The 18,242-nt window shown below is 32.0% G+C and overlaps 1 protein-coding gene across 2 annotated transcripts; it reads left to right on the forward strand.

Annotated features, from left to right (window-relative positions):
• The first annotated feature begins 330 nt into the window (after positions 1-330).
• On the forward strand, positions 331-15,536 carry LOC149490640 (uncharacterized). Of its 2 annotated transcripts, XM_089706772.1 has the most exons (9): positions 331-1,623; positions 6,361-6,610; positions 7,284-7,370; positions 8,461-8,775; positions 9,208-9,348; positions 11,089-11,302; positions 14,187-14,276; positions 14,386-14,438; positions 14,819-15,536. In XM_089706772.1, exons 1-8 carry the CDS (start codon positions 467-469, stop codon positions 14,424-14,426), a joined length of 2,295 nt encoding a protein of 764 aa, XP_089562898.1. In that variant the 5' UTR covers positions 331-466; the 3' UTR covers positions 14,427-14,438; positions 14,819-15,536. The 2 variants fall into 2 exon arrangements, with proteins under 2 accessions (XP_089562898.1, XP_089562889.1); XM_089706763.1 differs by lacking the exon at positions 14,386-14,438 and having other exon boundaries at positions 332-1,623.
• Positions 15,537-18,242: the final 2,706 nt, after the last annotated feature.

The raw sequence follows: 18,242 nt of genomic DNA on the forward strand, positions 1-18,242 counted from the left end.
AATTACTTATCTAAATATTACGACTTGAAATAACTTCAAGTAAAAGTGGTTTATTATACAACTTCAAATTTAATGTTAGCATATTAAATCATTACATTATTAGCAGGCGTAATCATAATAATTGAAAACCAGATCAAAGTTCCGTTGGTTGAGCTACTTTTCAAAGCGACGATCGATACGAAAAGGATAAACTATCACAATTTATATTTTATACATACATCTATCTATCCTCTTATTATTTAACGAACAAATAGTTACAAGGCAGAATCAAATTATCAAAGAATGATAGACTAAAGACTGTAGTGACGTATTGCATATCGCGCGCCGAGGGGCGCGGGCGCCGTCGCTGCCAGTTGTGTTGTGCTGTCAACGCGGGCGCTCGTAATCTGTGCGCGTGTAGTTAATTTGTGTTTTGATATGAACGCGCTTTCTCTATTAGTTCGGTGTGAGTGCAATACCTAAACACATGCACTACACCATGTCACAAGAAAACATCAATAGGATTTCACACGAACCTACGTCGTCTGGTGATGTTTCAGACAATGACTGTGTAGAATTAAGAAAGGATAGAACCACTGTCAAAGATATGATTCTTCGGTTCGAACGCACTGGTATCCAACTCGGTAGTTCTAGTGAATCCCTGGAGAGACTTAAAGACCCTCTCCTGGGTAGTCTAACAAGCGTTGTAAATCCAATTCATTTACACTTTCAACATTTGTGTCCAGTGAACGCAACTCCAGATAGAAATTCAAATGTGTCTGTAAATTCTATCTTATCAAACGTTTCGGAAATAAGTTATGAATCAAGTTCTTCAGGATTCATTTCGGACCGTAAGTCATCATCTCTTAGACCACACAGGCCAGCGCCACCGCCGCCAGAACCTTTTAATGATGGTTCTTCGGTTGAGAGCAAGTCTCCAGTTTCAGAGAAAACTACTGGAAAAGAGAGGCGTTATTCATTTGCTACACCTTCCACTTCACCAATTGTGCAACGACGATCACGACAGCCGCCTGTAATAAGAAGAAAATCAACAATCGGTGGACAAGGACACAATATTGGCGAGACGCTTTGGTCATATGGTGTAAGACAAAGTGATTTAGAAAAATTATTACGATTAAAACAATCTGAATCATCAGACAATGAAGAAGAAATGAAGGCGAATGTAATTAAAACTTCATCAAATGAAATACGTTCTAGTAGTAATAGTAGTAGTAGTAGCAGTAGTGACGATACTAATGACAGTGATAAACTTAAAGAAAGTGATGAATACATTGTAAATAACGATGAAGGTAAAGCGGATACGTTATCAACAGACCAATCTACTGATACATTAATAAACGGTTATGAAAGTGATGAAGCAGACAATCTATCGGAGAGGTCTGGTGGATCTGGGGATCGTAGCAATTTCGATAATGTTAGCATCAAATCGATATCATCCCTTGACATGGTTCCTTACCAAAAGTATGACAGTATTACGGTATCTTCAGACGAGTTTGGGTCCGAGGTGTGCCATGCACCCGATACAGAATTCCTCACAGTGAGTGCAGTAAACGAGTGGTGTGTTTCAAAGTCCATAGAACCGGTATTAATTCCAGTGGAATCAAAAAAGGAAAAATATAGAAGGTGAGGTCATTTGAATTTATTCTGCTCAGATATCTAGGAAAATATTTTCGATATTGCAAAATTGTTTCGCGTTTATATCTGATAATAATTTATCGTTTGCCATTGAAGCGCTGATATGATTAGTACGTCTTTGTTCTATTTCTTCAAAGTATATGTCGACGTTTTGAATTTTTGATAAGCATTTATCGACATGTTACTAAATTTAAATGACGCTAAGCCAATGCGATTTTTGGTTATATAAAACGTGTCTCATTCGAGAATATCGAATAGTTGTTGGTACAAGTCTCATTACACAAGCAAAATGATTATCGCTGTAAATAAACAGTGGTCGCGATCGCACTACGTATGAGGTTTCACCTTGATGTTTATTCATATGGTCCGAGGCAGGCAGGTAGTTAACATAGTGATGTTTGCCTCTATGTATTTGACGAACAGTTAGATTCCGAGTTATGATTTAATATTCATGTACACTCAGATTGATAGGCCTCAAAATTTGCTGTGTATTTCACTATTTAGGTTATATTAACATAAATTCATTTTAACTTGAGGAAGTTAATGCATAAAATTGCCATTCGAATGTGAAAATCTAGTGCGAACATTGCCGTAGAAAATTACGTTTTAATGTTTTTTTTGATACAACTAACTTAAAATTAAACAATTGTTATTACTTAGTTTTTTATTTTTTTACGGTAGTTGTCATGAAAAATAAATATACGCACAGTTATAACACGTCATATTTACGTTTATTTTAAATATGCAATCAAGAGGATAATTATGACAGATATTGTATTTCTATTATATCTAGTCACTAGCGGCGCTCCGCGGTTTCACCCGCGTGGCTCTGATTCTGTTGGTCTTAGCGTGATGATATATATAGCCTATATCCTTCCTTCCTTCTGTTTTTTCTCGATAAATGGGCTATCAAACAACGAAAGAATTTTTAAAATCGGACCAGTAGTTCTTGAGATTAACGCGTTCAAACAAACAAACAAACAAACTCTTCAGCTTTATAATATTAGTATAGATACCTAAAGCTTAGTCAATCGAAACTAAGCCTTTATGCAAATGAATTATTAGGTATATTCGAAACAAAAGGCTGATATTTATTAATTACTGATTTTAAATTCATGGTAAGTTATCTTGTTCACGATCATTTTCAGATAATGTAATAAAAAATAAATATTCGCAATAAATTTATTTTGTCTTTTATGGAAAACAGCTTTATCTTTTAATTTTTTATAATTAAAAGGAGGTTTACTCTTAATATAATTTATTCCAAATCAACCTTTCAACTTCACGTGTGAAAAAAAGAAAGTAAATTTTGGATTCTCCACTTTTGTACTGCTGTTACTATTTAATACATCCTCATTACATACTTTCTGAACGTTTATTTTCAATAGTATTTGAATAATTATTTGACTTTGATTTTTGACTTGTTAATTGTTATGTTAGGAAGAATAAGTTCTGAATGCTGTAAGCTAAACTACACTTAAGTCCCTTAAAACTAATATCTTTTCCCGATCTGTGCTTAAATGCTGCTGCTGTTCAGTTCTTTGTAATATTGCTTGCGATTCTTGCGATTCTGAAGCTTATAATAATATAAGTTTAAATATTTGGATTTAAGTTTCTCTCTCTGCCTTGGTTGGTACAGCGAAATAGGTATCAATAGGTATATTTATAGTTGGTTGGAACAAAAAACGGAACGTGGGCTGTGATGACTAAATTCTAATTGAATGTGAACATAATATTGTTATTGTTGATATGCTGACGAGTTTTGTATAATATTTACAAATTCCTAAACGTGTCTAGGTTGTTTATGAAGCATACTAGTTTTACAAATGGATGAATTATACCCCTGTGCATTATTTACAATGATGGTAGAATACTACATTGTATAAATTAAAAAAAGAGCTCGTGTGTCGATCACACATGTCAGAAATGAAACTTCTTTGGCAAGATTCAAAGATATCAAAATCGTCGTCTTACTCCATGACGTGACGAAATTTTAGTCGCAACGCGCATAAAAGAGTTTCTCTTCAAAAAAGTCATCCGTAAATACTCTCATTTGTAGAGTCAAAAATAAACAGTAATTTGTAACAGATTAGATTTGGCAATTTAATATACGGCGTGTATACAATGTAGGTAAGTAGTAAACTGTACCAAAAAAAAAATAACACGTTTCATTTTGATGTCACTGTAGACAAAAAATGAACATCGAACCGAGTTCAACTTGCAAACTAAGAAGTTCTTTGAAATAACACGTAAAATCTCAAGGTCTGAATATTTTTAAACCGATTGTTTATTCACTGTATTGTTTGAAGTTACACAGTTTCTGCTTTATATTTATTCCAGTATCTAAAAATAAAACATCGAACAATAATAATTTTGTAAACAAATCTATTTTCTTAGGAATAGGTAGGAACTGTGTTCAAAAGTCTTTGTGTGTTACTACACATAAGACTTTTGTACCTACTAGTATTACCATTACTAATTTACTAGTATTACTAATTAGTAGTAGTAGTAGTTCCCTACTAGTACATAGTAAAATAATTTGGAAAATCCAAAAGTGCACGCCTCATAATTTTTTTTTAATAAATATTTATTAATTATTATTTTTGTTTATTTAATAACAATTAAACCACATCGAATCAGACCCTGAAAAATGAAAGGGTTCTATTCCTGAGCATACTCAAGCGTAAGAGAAAAAAAAAGACTCGATTAGTAAAGTATTTCGGTCGCTATCGTGTTAACAAGAAAAAGGATCCGCACATACAGACACACGGACGTCCAAGACAGAACTTTTTTAAACTGTTTTTTAACTAGTTTAAATAACAAAAATGACATCAAAAATATCATGAACGTTAAAAATAGTGTTTTTTCTTAATATGTGTGTGTATGTATTATCTTACAAGTGCAATGTATGATACATAAAGACATTTTAAGTTTGAAAAATCAGATGTTTTGCGCGAAGTGACAGTAGTACCCACCTCAACGCTTCGCTTATGAGGCGTGCAATATTGTATTTGTTATGACTGCATATTACGTATGAGGTGACTTATTACATTCCAAGTTGCATATACAAGTAGTACGAAATTATTTAGGTACACCTCATAGTGATTAAAAAATGCTTTCAAACTAGATAAAATAATGATGCAAATACATAAACATAATATTTTTAATCTTTGGCGTTAAGAAAAAAAAAACTAAAAATAAATGAAAACTCGTATTTTTTCTAGGAAATTTATTAATATTTGTGTTTATTCAAACATTAATACACAGCAAATTGATCTGATATGTTAATCGGTAAGTCCTTAGCGGTTTATTAATTCTGCTCCAGTTACAATTATTAAAGGTGACTTAAGGTTAGGACACGTTAGGAGTACTCCCACATAGGCGACACTAGGAATTGCATAAGAACACAGCATAAGAATATAGAAATTTTACAGTAAAACCTATTGTAGTGCATTGTTTATATTTTCTTTGCTTGTGTCATTTCTCTGATCACTTCACACGTAATCAATGTTTTTGGCTTATATACAGAACGGAACGTTTTCTCATAGATCTAAATATATCTGATATGTCAGTAGATTTGTTAGATTGTAATATTATATAAATTCTATAAAATTCGGCATATAATATTTATATAGGGTCTTTCATTGAGCATGGGTCGATGTTTTTGTCCTAGTGTGGTGGCCACTCACAGAAGGTGAGTGAAGAGAAAAATTTTATTGTTCGGCTAATTATGCCATTTTATTATGCCAAGTGACACGAATAAACAACAGGCACAAATGATAAAATTTTACAATTACAATAAATGTAAAAAATAGTCTTGTATACAATACTACTACATAATATTTAAATAACGATACACCTGTGGTTAGGGATAAATATGATCTATACTAATATTATAAAGCTGAAGAGTTTGTTTGTTTGTTTGTTTGTTTGAACGCGCTAATCTCGGGAACTACTGGTCCGATTTGAGAAATTATTTCGGTGTTAGATAGCCCATTTATCGAGGAAGGTTATAGGCTATATATCATTACGCTACGACCAACAGGAGTGGAGCCACGGGGGTGAAACCGCGCGGAGCTGCTAGTAAAATATATAATCGTCTTATATATTTGAATTCATATGTTAGCAAAGTAAGCACCTTATAAAAAAGTAATTATATTATTACTCAGGAAAACTCTTATCAATACCTCGTACGTGCTTTTCGTGTTACGATCACGGAGATACAGGAAATACTGATATTGATAAGTTTCGTTGAAAAGTATAACTTCAAATATGTATTAATATTTAATTCAAAATCAATTATTTCAAGCGAAAGATAGAAAAATTAGTTAAACAGTAACTAGGTAAATTGCTGTATCTATTTTTAATGAAAGCGTATGTTATACGTTTTGTATGCCAAGGTTATTTACAAATTACATCTGACGTGATTTTACACAAGTTTCATTTGTATGAAAATATCGCTTTTTCCGCAATTATTTTTTATATTAAAGCACGTAGATCAAAAGATTTTAATTGACAAACATTTTTTGAGAAAGTTAATTTCTAAGGTATTAATTAAACCATGTAGTATAATCCAAAAGGGATGTTTAACTCCATGAATCATGTTATAGCTACATACTTTACCTTATCGATACAATGATAGTATCGCTAGTAGAGTATAGTATTGTAGTATCTGCGGTATTAATGTTTTCTTCGAATGATAAAACGTATATCTATTTTTACTAGGCGGATGACTGAACGCGTGAATGAGTTGCTACATACCGAAAATGTGTACGTCGAGCGACTAAGGCATGTGGTCGAAGATTACATCCCAGAAATGTCTCGAGAAGATTTACCAATGACACTTAGAGGGTCGAAGATGGACATATTTGCGAACATTGAACGAATATGTCGGTTCCATGCAGAGGAATTCCTCCCAGCCTTGAGAGACTGCGAAAATGATCTAAGGAAACTTGGACAATGTTTTCGGAGATTCGTGAGTATATTGTGATACCTACTAATAAGTGTGAATACGAAGTAGAAAGTGGTAAAACATAAAATATAGATACAAAGAGTAGAAAGTATTCTATCTGTGGCAATTTCAGTTTATTTCATAATGTAATAAAAATAAACATTATACAATACGCAGTATTGATTTTTCTACCACATTAATATTATATCTGCATTACTATGACCCAAAATGATAAGCTTCAATTGGAAGAGATATTTCTATCAGGAATAAATCTCCAAAACATCCTGCTTATCTTTAGAATGCCAATATCACAAGGAAAAGAACAAATTGTATTTTTCAGTAGGTAACAAAAACACCTTAACGGTCCGATACTGCACATGGATATCGTTCGCTTGTTTATACCGAAAAGGCTTTCGCTTTAATTTTATAAACCTCTCATTATAATAGTAGAAGTCTAACATAATTATAGAATTATGAGCGGTTTTTTTAATTATTTGCACGGAACAGCGAAGTTTCTTTCTCTCTTAGTTTATAATTTAAGCTATCCAAACATTTATGCCTATTTCAATTTTTATGGACAGTATCCTTCACAAAAGAAAGTATATCCTATTTATTTTATACTTACGCATACATATCAATGCTTCTCTAAGAAGTTTCAATGATTTTCAATTTTTAAAATGACTGTATTTTATTTCAGGAGCAAAGGTTTAATATGTACGTAATGTACTCTAGAAATAATAAGAGAGCAACTAGACTGGTGTATGAGCACAAACAATTTTTCCAGGTAATTTAAAAATGTTCCATTTTTATGATCTATTCAGGTATTTTTGATTAACTGATATGGGTGAAATTTAGTACACAGGTGGCCTGTATCGTGGGTACAGGCTAATTTTAATATACCTAATCAAAGCGTCATGCAAGCAAGTTTGGCATACATTAATTCAATATTTGCATAAATTAATAACATGACGCAGTCGTTATCTAAGTTGGGATTTTTCTCATACAATTGAAAAAATCCGGTTATTTTATTGTGTATTAATGTAAAATTTAAAATTACGCCTATCATGATGTATAAGGGAATGTCCCAAAAGCACTGAATATTTTCCTTTAGATTTGTCAGGTTTTTAATTGAAACACAATAATTGAATTATGAATGTAAAAATTATGATTTTAATTATCGACTATTATCTGTGCATTGTATATGCTTTTGTGCTCACGATGATGCGTGTGCATTTCCTCATTTCTAAAGTTGTGGCTTATGGAATGTAAAGTACTGTTGAATATGTGGATAGCTGTGTGTACTGTGTACTGTTACATAATTTATGCCAGTATTGAGGCATTCAGTTCACTACATTCAGTAAGTTCTACAATACTTCAATCGAATGCTAGTTGAAAGACGGAGTTGTCATTTATAAATCTTAGAATACGAGGCATAGGTTTTAAATATTCAGCTTAAATATTGTTTATCAATTTACAAATTAAGAGGAATAAATATGCTGAATGTTCAGACAGTTCCCATGTGTGTTGAATGGAATATTTATGCAATTAAAATTATAAATTTTGGCATAGAGAAACCTCGTACGTCTGTCACGCGCCATTTCCTTGCTAACAAACTTCTCAGTCTAGTTAGTCGGATGAAATTCTGCTCCAGTAATTCTATTTGATCGTGATCACATATCTTTTTCCATACAATAATAATTTTGTAACTTGATATAAACGAACTATTTCTCTAGATGCTTACGTAGAAGTACGCGCTTACGTATGCATAAAATTAGATGATGTTTAAAACTATTAATCGCTTCATAATTATTATCCACTATTAATATGCATTAATGTTTGAGCATCGAGTATTAAATCATTTTTTATTGTTTCAGCGACGACAGTTAGAATTAGGTGATAGATTAGATCTCTCTAGCTACCTTTTAGAACCGGTGCAAAGGATACCGAGGTATAAACTGTTTCTGGATGATCTCGTAAAAACTTATATAAACTATGAAAATGAGAGGTGTGAATCGGACTCTAGAATATCTAAATTAAGTGTGGACAGTGATGAAACGGGCGGTAGCAATGGAGAGTCGGAGACTGATGAAACGCCGTTAGAAAGTTTGAAACTAGCTAAAACTATGATTGAATGTGTTCTGACAGCGGTGGACGGGATCATGGCTTTGGAAAATATAAGAGATTGCCCAGTAAGTATTAATAATTAAGGTTTAAGACCTTGACCAGCTATTTATAGAATGGATTAACAATGCATAACGTATTGACGTTTGTGTTATGAATGCGAAAGTGTTTTGTTTGTTATTTCATGTGGCATCGGACGTTAGGGGGGAAATGAACGGAGGGGTAGAATACAAACTAAACGACAACGCTGTCTTTGTTATTTGCTGGTTGCCAATAATGCGGATGTCTTTTTCCTTCTTATTTTCAACAGTTTTCTTTAAGACTTTCGAATTACTTACAATGAATATTAGAAAATATTAGTCAAATAAATGACGTGCAGTTTCATCACGTCACTTATTTACATGAGAAAATTGTCATTATTAACTTATATTACAATTTCCTAAGTCCTATGAATGAATGTGAAGCAATGAAATATGATAGATAAATTTATATGATTCCAGCCTTATTTGAACCTGTTGAATCAGGGAAGATTGTTACGGCAGAATGAATTCTACGCGATGGACAACGCGCGCCGGCGGCGACAACTCATGAGAATCTTTCTGTTTGACAAATTGATACTCATTACAGCTGTTTATAGGAAGGTTTGTCTATCTTTCCTTTTGTAAAATCTCTTAGATTTCGAGTCTGTAAATATTTTTTTTGAATTCATGAAGATTTTTAAAACTATGCGGATATTTGAATAAATTTTAATGAGGTACACATATCACTTTTGAAGGTAATAAAATCAAATCTATCATTCTTATCAAAATATTCTCATTGCGTAAAATGCGTAAAAATGCGTAAAATCAAATAATTTGATAAACATACTATAACAAATAATTAAATGTTCACATCATGAATCATAAATAATGAATCATGTGTTATCAATTTGCATTAAAAATTACTATATTATTAAACAGTATCATGAACATAATATTGTCTACTGGTCGGTGATAACGCAATAGTTATAATGCGAAGTCCTATAGTGCGTTTTGCATAATATTATTATCGTATTTTCAATAAAGATTGTCTAAAGTGATGTTAAATATACAAGTCTTTTTATCTTTATTGCCTTTACTCAAACCTTATGCTCTTTAATAGTCGACAACATTAATTGCTAGAGTAATTTGTTAAAACGAATTAAATTATTGGTATAAGAGCTGCACGAATGTATCTTGTAGCACTTTGTTATTTTACGTTACGTTGACTTTATACCGGAACAAAGGTTCCACTTGAGAAGTTTTGTTCTTATTGATATATTTTCTTTGATATTTTGCGACTTTCTCGCAATAATATGTTTAATGGAAATTAAACTTAGTTAGAATAAGAAAATTAGATATTCAATATCGGATGAAATAAGGCTTTAAAATATTGACCATGATTTTATAAATTGCATATATACCTAGTTGAACTAAAATATCCCTTTAAGTATAATGACAGCAAAAAATAAAAACGCATTGTGTAGCCCAATAGCCTCTACTAAAAGGTTACGATCGTGACCATGATGTTTAATTCAGCATTCGTACGGAACATTACTAGTATAAATATTTTGAGACTTCAATTCGTAAGAATAAAAGTGCTTTTTACCGAGATACTTCCACTTAACATAGCGTATAATGAAATAGTGGGTAGATATTACAAAAATAGTTTATTACGTGGACGCGCCTCACTGGCGTCGGAAGCTGATTTCGTAGACAGAGAAATTGCTAGTGTTCACAACTTACGTATAATTCTGGTTTGTATTTTCCTATCCAAGTCCAAACTATAAATTTATTATGTAACCAATGATACAGACTTTTTGGGTCAATTATTCCGAAAAATCTAGATTCAACCCGAATTGTCTCAAGATAAGCACCACCATTACATATTATGCCGTCCTATAGTTCCTCCTGAAAAGATACATATATTTACCATTGTATAAACGTATGACTGTGTCTGTGTGTTTATTAATGAAGTAAATGAATTCAGGAATTTTGCACTTTTATTATGTTTATCATAATTAGCATGCTATCTATAATTTTCATTCAAAGATAAATTATGTAAAGTGAATATTTAAAGATTGTAAGAACGTATGGATGACACTGTCCATGAACTATAACAGGATAAACAATGTGCGGCCTCGTGCGTTACGGGTCGATTAATTGATACCGATTTCAATATGACGACACAGGAAACACGTAATAGACGCCATTTTCACACAAAATATTATATTTGGCAGTATATAATGATATCGTTACAGACTGATAACATTATTTGAATAATTTAATTTTAATGCTTCCAAGTTTTTTGGAGATAATTTGTATTGATCGACGTTCCCACTAATTAAAGTTATTATATTTCAGCAATTGACGGTTGAGTTCTTTATATATAAAGATCACATACCGGTCGACGATCTTGGCATAACGGCAAAAGAGCATGACCAGTACAAATTCAGCATTTGGTACAAGAAGAGGAATCTCAAGTCATACAAACTGGAGACAAGAGATTCGGCGATAAGGAACGGTTGGGTCGAGGAGATAACTTCGTTGCTTTGGGAACAGGCTATGCAGAAAAAAGGTATGACAATACAAATCATATGTACATTTATTACGCATCAAAATATTCGGTATATTATATAGAGAAGGTAATTTAGAGATAAAAGTTAATTACGTTTGTATTCCCATTAGGCCTTTATCATTTGTCAGTATTTATTGGTTTTGTTATAATAAAATAATATTTCTTACTACAGTAATTTACTTGTGTTTACTTGGATTGATATTTATCTCTTCATACAAATAGATTTCTTTCATGTTTTCTGCAATGAAAAATTTATTAAGATCAAAGCAATTATTTCATAATTGTTATTAACGATGACGCGATATTAAGTATAGTTTAATTTATGAAAATTATTAACACTTCTGAGAAAAATTGTAGGTTAAGGCAAACAAGTCATTTGTGGTAATAGAGCAACAAAAATCATAAACATCATTTGTATTTGTTAGAGTATACAGCTCGGATCACGAATGCACATTTTGTCAAGCAATTTGTTATCACAATGAGGTTGGTTGCATAAGTAGTTGCAAGCAAAGATGAATAGAGCACAACGGGTGGCAGGAACTTGTCACGGGAGCGTTTCGCTCCTCACAAATCATATCATGCGCGTTATGTTTGGATTTCATTATACGTCCACTGATTCGGTAACCGCAGCACACGATTTATATGCCGGATTATTATTAACAATTTAAGTTAATTTTCCGCTCCACCAGCCTCACCACTCGCCAACAAAACAAATTGACAGCGTATTGCAGCAATCTTATCACGAAAAACGTATCGTTATTGAGTTAGTGTATGAAGAATGTTATGTGGTACATCTGGTGGAAGTAATTTCAGTGTAGTTAATGCGGGCAAACTTTTTTAATTGATCGTCATCTGCTCCCGTCTTGGTACGTGAGGGAAGAGGGCAGGGTCCTTATCGTCGGTCGGTTGACGCATGCGGGGTCGATGACTGTGTTTTATTGGGTGCCAGTTGAGTTGCATGTGCACTCGATGCGTCGGAGTCTGTGGGAACGACAGGAAGCGAACTTTTTATTCCGCATTGATTTTTTCTTATTTGATATGCGACGTATTTAGAACACTTGCATAAATGTATGACGTTGTTATAAAACATCTTTTATTTTATGATTTGAACAACGTTCATTATTTTTTTTTATATCATACACAGAGTTTATTTTTAGTCTTTATGCGTTAAGTATTTGTAATTAATTCTACATTATATTTGGTTCTAATATTAGTTATTGTTTTAACTATTTGGAGAATCGACCATATTTAAATCCAGTCAATATGCAAAAACGTCTTAGTCACAAACGATATGTAACAGCAAATGCAATTTTTAAAAAACAATAGCCTTTTGTCCTCTGCGAAACGTCGGTACTATAGGAAATATGTCACCAACTATGACTCACATATTACATGTAATCGAGGTTGTGTTACTGATTACAGTTTCGATGCGTGTTATCGAAAGAAAACTGGTTAGAATCGAAATTAATCGACTTTTAATGTCATACTCTTTCTGTACGGCATTGCTAGATAATAGCAATAAGTACACGAATCGAGTCCTCGATTGCGGTATTGAGTTTCGGTTTATCAACAAGAACCTCGTTTTCCGTCTTTATTGGATTTCAATGTGAGAATGTTATAATATTTACATTGCCATCGGCGAAACAATCTGTATTTTGACTATATTACAATAAACAATTTGGAATTCGAATGACTGTATTTGCTATTAATAGATTTCATAATAATTAACCTATTAAATTGTATGTTGTTTAGGTTTATATTGTGGTGGATGTAATCAATACTGTGAGGCCCTAGGTTGAAAATTATCGCTATTATCAGGTGCGGCGTTATCACATGTATTTAGACAGGTGCGGCCTCGACATGATATTTGCTTCTAGGTCGTTACTTGTACATAAAATAAGTTATTTTTAATTTTATTTATAATCTATATATTCTTAGATGTGTAATTTGATTTAAACTAATCAAACATCCATATTATATATGTATATTTATAGTAACTAGTTCATTATAATTATTTACCGTGTGAACTGTGAATGTTTTTTTCGCAAAATAGTTATTGTAATTATTAGCCTACTAGTCTACAAAAGACTTCAAATCATAAAAATGCGCTAGCTATTAATTTGATCCCTAATCAAGGCCTTTACCCTAAGCCTTTACCGAACACTAAAGAGACTAATGAGACTTGCCATAATGAAAGGAGACACAAGAAAAATCCATAAACAGATATGAATATTAAATAAAATAGTGGCTTATTGTTATGAACAAAAGATTACCATGTAGCAGAACAAGAAAAAAAGTTATATATAATCATTATATTATTGATTTTTGTTTGGCACGTCCTTGGCTTTAAGCTCATATATCGAGAATTGCGTATTTATTTTAAAATATTGATTGGAACATACGAAAATATGGTTTATCAGATAAAGATCCATCCTATGTATTCCTACCGATTGCTTCGTAATCGTTCGAATTATCGATTTGTCGTATGTTTATCAATTTCTATCTAGTAAGATATCCGGTACACCAATAAATACTTATAGTATGATTGTACCAAATGTAATGCTGTAAATATTATCAGTTATGATATTGCAGGACCATGACCTTTTTTAAAAATAAACCAAATATATTTCGTGGTTTTACTTGTAGATGAAATTTAACATCATAGAGCTTAACTTCTACACTCAAAAATACTTTACCGTTAATTTCAAACTTTCATAAAAGTTCTCATAGCTCAATCTTATACATTTATAATAGTTCAGAAATATAGAATTTTCTTTATTGGTCAATATGTTAATTATAAATAAATATCATGCTCCAAATTTCGAACGATACTTCGTGATTCTGAATGAAAGAGAAATATTAAAGAATAAATGTCTTTTTACAGAACTTTTACTGCAACAGCGTAGTAAACGAGTTTCCATGGTGTCTATGGACAGTCAAGAGTCCACAGAAACTGAGGGCAAGGACGATAAATGTAAGTACACTAAAGATTTCATAGTACATGATATATCCATACGCTTAGTGTCACTAAAACGTATTTGGAAAACAATACTATATTAATTAAGTAGAAATCTTTTCTCCAGGTCTGTTAGATGGTTTTGTTCTCGTAGAAGTGCACCCATGAGTTGCTTTGTAGGTCAGTACTATTAAAATTTGGGAATTGGGTTCAAAGCATTGGTTGCGTTTGGTTTTGTGCACCTTCTTCACACTTCTTTCCGAATATTCTATGTGTAGATGCCTTTTTCTTACTTACATTTTTGTTTCGTTTTTATTATATTTGTCATCGGGTAAGTTAGTGTGGTCAAAAGAGGAGTTATTATATGTTGTATGGTACGTTTGGTGTTCATTTCTTATAAGGCGGCTTATTATTCCTCTTTTGACCATGCTAGTTTTATATACTTAGTAATACACATTCATATTTACCTAAAGCAAATTCTATTTCCCTGAATTCTGAACTTTTGTGTAAATATAAAGCGATTTCAATAGAAATATAAAGCAATTGTTCTTTCATTTCAGATAATTCTCTAAGAGGCGTGCCCGGCGAAGTTCGTCGTTCGGGAGACAAGAAATTTCGAAGAACGACTTGGTATTGTGAATGAGGTCAGGCGCTTGATGCATCTGAATTAAACTACAGGGAAAAATATAACTTAGACACTATAGGATTAAACAGAGGCCAAGATGCGTTCAAGAATTGATTCAAAAAGAAGGTTACTTTATCATACCGATGAACTTTTAAGTGTGGTATGATTCGAGAGTATCTCAATGATAGTGTTCCATGAAAATCTGATTTGAGATGTAAGTCGATGTTGATATCTTTACGTTATAGATGCGGATAGTGTCATGTTTTATCAAGTGGCAAAAGAACTACATCGTAACTTGACTGCACTAGAGTTTTCCAAAGATTATATTTCAAATATTAACGTATTAAATACGTCTTGTAAAATTTATCATATATTTTTGTATTTAAAATAGTAACGATTGTTAATGAAATATGTATTAACTTCGATTCGATGTTTGTGATAACATGTATTTAGATAAATTTATTGAACTAATTAATCGTCATATCAGTCATTATTGTTATTGTTATTAAACTACTATAAATTTAGTTATAAAATCATGTCTATAATAAAATTATCAAATATTTTGTACATATGCCTAATTAGGATTTTCAAGAATTATATTTAATACTTTTCCGTGTATAGTTAAAGCAATATAATAAAATATTATTTTTTAATAGTTGTTTTAGTTTGCCTCAAAGGTTATAAAACTATGTACCTATGCCATTTATTTGTATTATTATAACATTTTATAATGCAGAAAAGAAAAATAATCTATAACCTATAAATAACTTCATGAACAAAATGAACAATAACAATTCTTCATGTTTATTATCATTGCAGACGAAATGTTTTTATCGGACACACAATGTAACTTATTCATTCTGTTTATCTATTGCCAATATTCAAATAACTGATTCATCCATCATCGATTTGTACACTGAATAAATCCGAACAGGTTATTGTACTAGATTTTCTATGTAAATATACATATAATATAAATAATATTAGAAGTAGAAGTAAATACATCTCATAGAATGCAGCTGTTTTACAATCTAATTTATACATGATATAGTTACCTAATTATAATCAAATGAATACACTGACAATCATGTTTTCTCCTATTTTAGTTCATTTTTGGATATACAAGAAAGTTAATATAATGTACTTTTGTGTAAGTATCATACTTTTTTATTTTCATGTTTATATTTAAATTCTAATTTTATTTCCAAAATTTTATTTACTAAATATTTCGCTTTTTTACCGCTTGGTTGCCTGGCAGAGATCACTGCTTAGTGATAAGGCCGCCGATTGTACTACATCTTTCTTGTACCATATTTTCTTCTTATTGTTTCCTATTATTAAGTGATTGTATTACAATAAAGTGTAATAAATAAAAAAATAAAAAAATTAATCTCAAATTCGTAAAAATGATCTAATGATTCCAAAAAAATACAACACGAGATTTTCCTACAAACTAAGTTTAGTTAAGTACCGCCTCATTTGCGCCAAGAAATAAAACAAAGTAAAGAAGCACGTTTGTTAAAATCCGCAATGCGAAAAATTATAGCCTAAGGGGCAAAGTGGAGTGGAATATTCCACCTGAAGGCTAAATTTTATTGCCTCGCTCTGTTTTCGAACAATTGCATTAATAGTGTATCAAAGGCGCCTCACGGCTTCTTTACGGCTGAGCAGTCGAGCTCCGGAATACAATTAAACTTTTAATAATTTACATTTGAGCATTCACATTTGATTACGGACTTCTTTCCTGTGTTTATCGCTCATTAAAATATTATTGCGATCCTTAAATGAAGTAATAATTTTTAAAACAAAGCTACGCAATGTTTTGATAAAGTCAAAAGCTTATTTAGATAATACTTTAGAGCAGAGTTCACACGTTACACAGTGAAGATTAATTATTGTCCGTGTCAGGCCCATAAAAAGATCTACGAAAGAAATTAAATCGTCCCGTACTCCGTTGTACTGTAAAATATTCTTAATATGACGTTTTCAGAACTCCACTAAAGTTTGATTACTTTTTTAAATATTACGCTATATTATATTAATCTATTTCAGTTTATTTGTAGCTAATAAATCGTCCGTCGTATAATAATTTAACAACATATTCGCCTTACATTACTGACCTCATTATTTGGTTGATAATAAATTGATTCGCCAGTGGCGTAACGTGTTTTATACATGGTCCCGTCTAGACAACATTTTGGTTAGAAAGACAAAATGACGTCTTAGTCTCGGTGGGTAGAGGGAGGTTTACGGCGCTATTTCTCTGAGCCCGACTTGTTTCGTCAGGAGTTCTTCGGCGGCGTCTTTAACACTCCCTTGAGGGTTCATTTATATATTCGCAACACGGAGGCAGCAATAAAACTGCGTTATCCTAGTCATTATTTAGTCATCACCCGGCCGCTCCTACTCCAGTAAAATAAAATGCAACCGAATGACTTTTACACCCGCTGTGCAGTAATACACAACGTTAGTAATTTATGCTCTTGCTTTTTACTATGTAGTTACTTTAAAACTCTACAAATATGAACATTTTGAAATAAAATAAACGTATCAAAACAAACCTCTCCCCTCAAATAGCTGCTTTTAAGCTAACCACGAGCTAAGGAATCTTTTCTTAATAAATTTTTATATAGCGTTCATATTATTAATTCCGACTATATATGCATTAATAAGATTAAATTAGAGAAAAAATTAATTGGAGGTTAAAATACATGAGCAATAAAGCTACTTAACATAAGCTATTTTAGTACATTGATCGTACGACATCTTATAATTTATAGTGTGAATTCTGTCGAGAAAAGCTAGTAAGGCCGCCGGTCAAGCCAGGTTACGAGCTAGCCATTTTATGAGGCTGCCCCGGGCGCCGCCGCTAAATCTCCTTATTTATCCGGGAAAACATAAACCGTAGTCTCAGCAAAAATTAATTGGCTTCCACGCTCTTTCTTGTCGCACATTAGGTTTTGTGACTTTATTGTTTCAGCTATCCAATTGAGCTTGATATTGATAATAGTAGTTTTATGAGCTTTGTTTAGTATTTCTTTATTGTCAGGTTTACGTTTACGGGTTTGCATTTTGATGGACTATGGTCTAGTGATTATGTTGTAAACATTTAGAGGAGAATAATTGTATTGAACGAAATTCATTTTGGAAGACTCGCATCATAAACCATAGGATGTTATTTTAAATGTTGAAAATAGTATTGTTACACCTTTTTTTAGGTCAAACCGATTCTTTGACGTGTTTTATGTAAAACCATGATATAAAAATTTTAAGTCTTCCTGAGAGCGATACTAAAATCTTACTAAAATTTTATACTTATGTGGTTTAAACTACGATCCCCGGCGTGTTTTATCACAGTC

Source organism: Colias philodice, chromosome 2 (assembly GCF_061535455.1).
Source record: "Colias philodice isolate Cphi_HAF_F1 chromosome 2, ilColPhil1 Martin Lab GWU primary, whole genome shotgun sequence".
In the NCBI taxonomy this organism is placed as follows: Eukaryota; Metazoa; Arthropoda; class Insecta; order Lepidoptera; family Pieridae; genus Colias; species Colias philodice.

Excerpts from the sequence above, each read along its gene's own strand:
- LOC149490640 (XM_089706763.1), top strand. The coding sequence starts at position 467 with ATGCACTACACCATGTCACAAGAAAACATCAATAGGATTTCACACGAA. Across the intron at positions 6,611-7,283 it reads GACAATGTTTTCGGAGATTC|GAGCAAAGGTTTAATATGTA; the intron begins GTGAGTATATTG and ends ATTTTATTTCAG. Across the intron at positions 9,349-11,088 it reads TTACAGCTGTTTATAGGAAG|CAATTGACGGTTGAGTTCTT; the intron begins GTTTGTCTATCT and ends ATTATATTTCAG.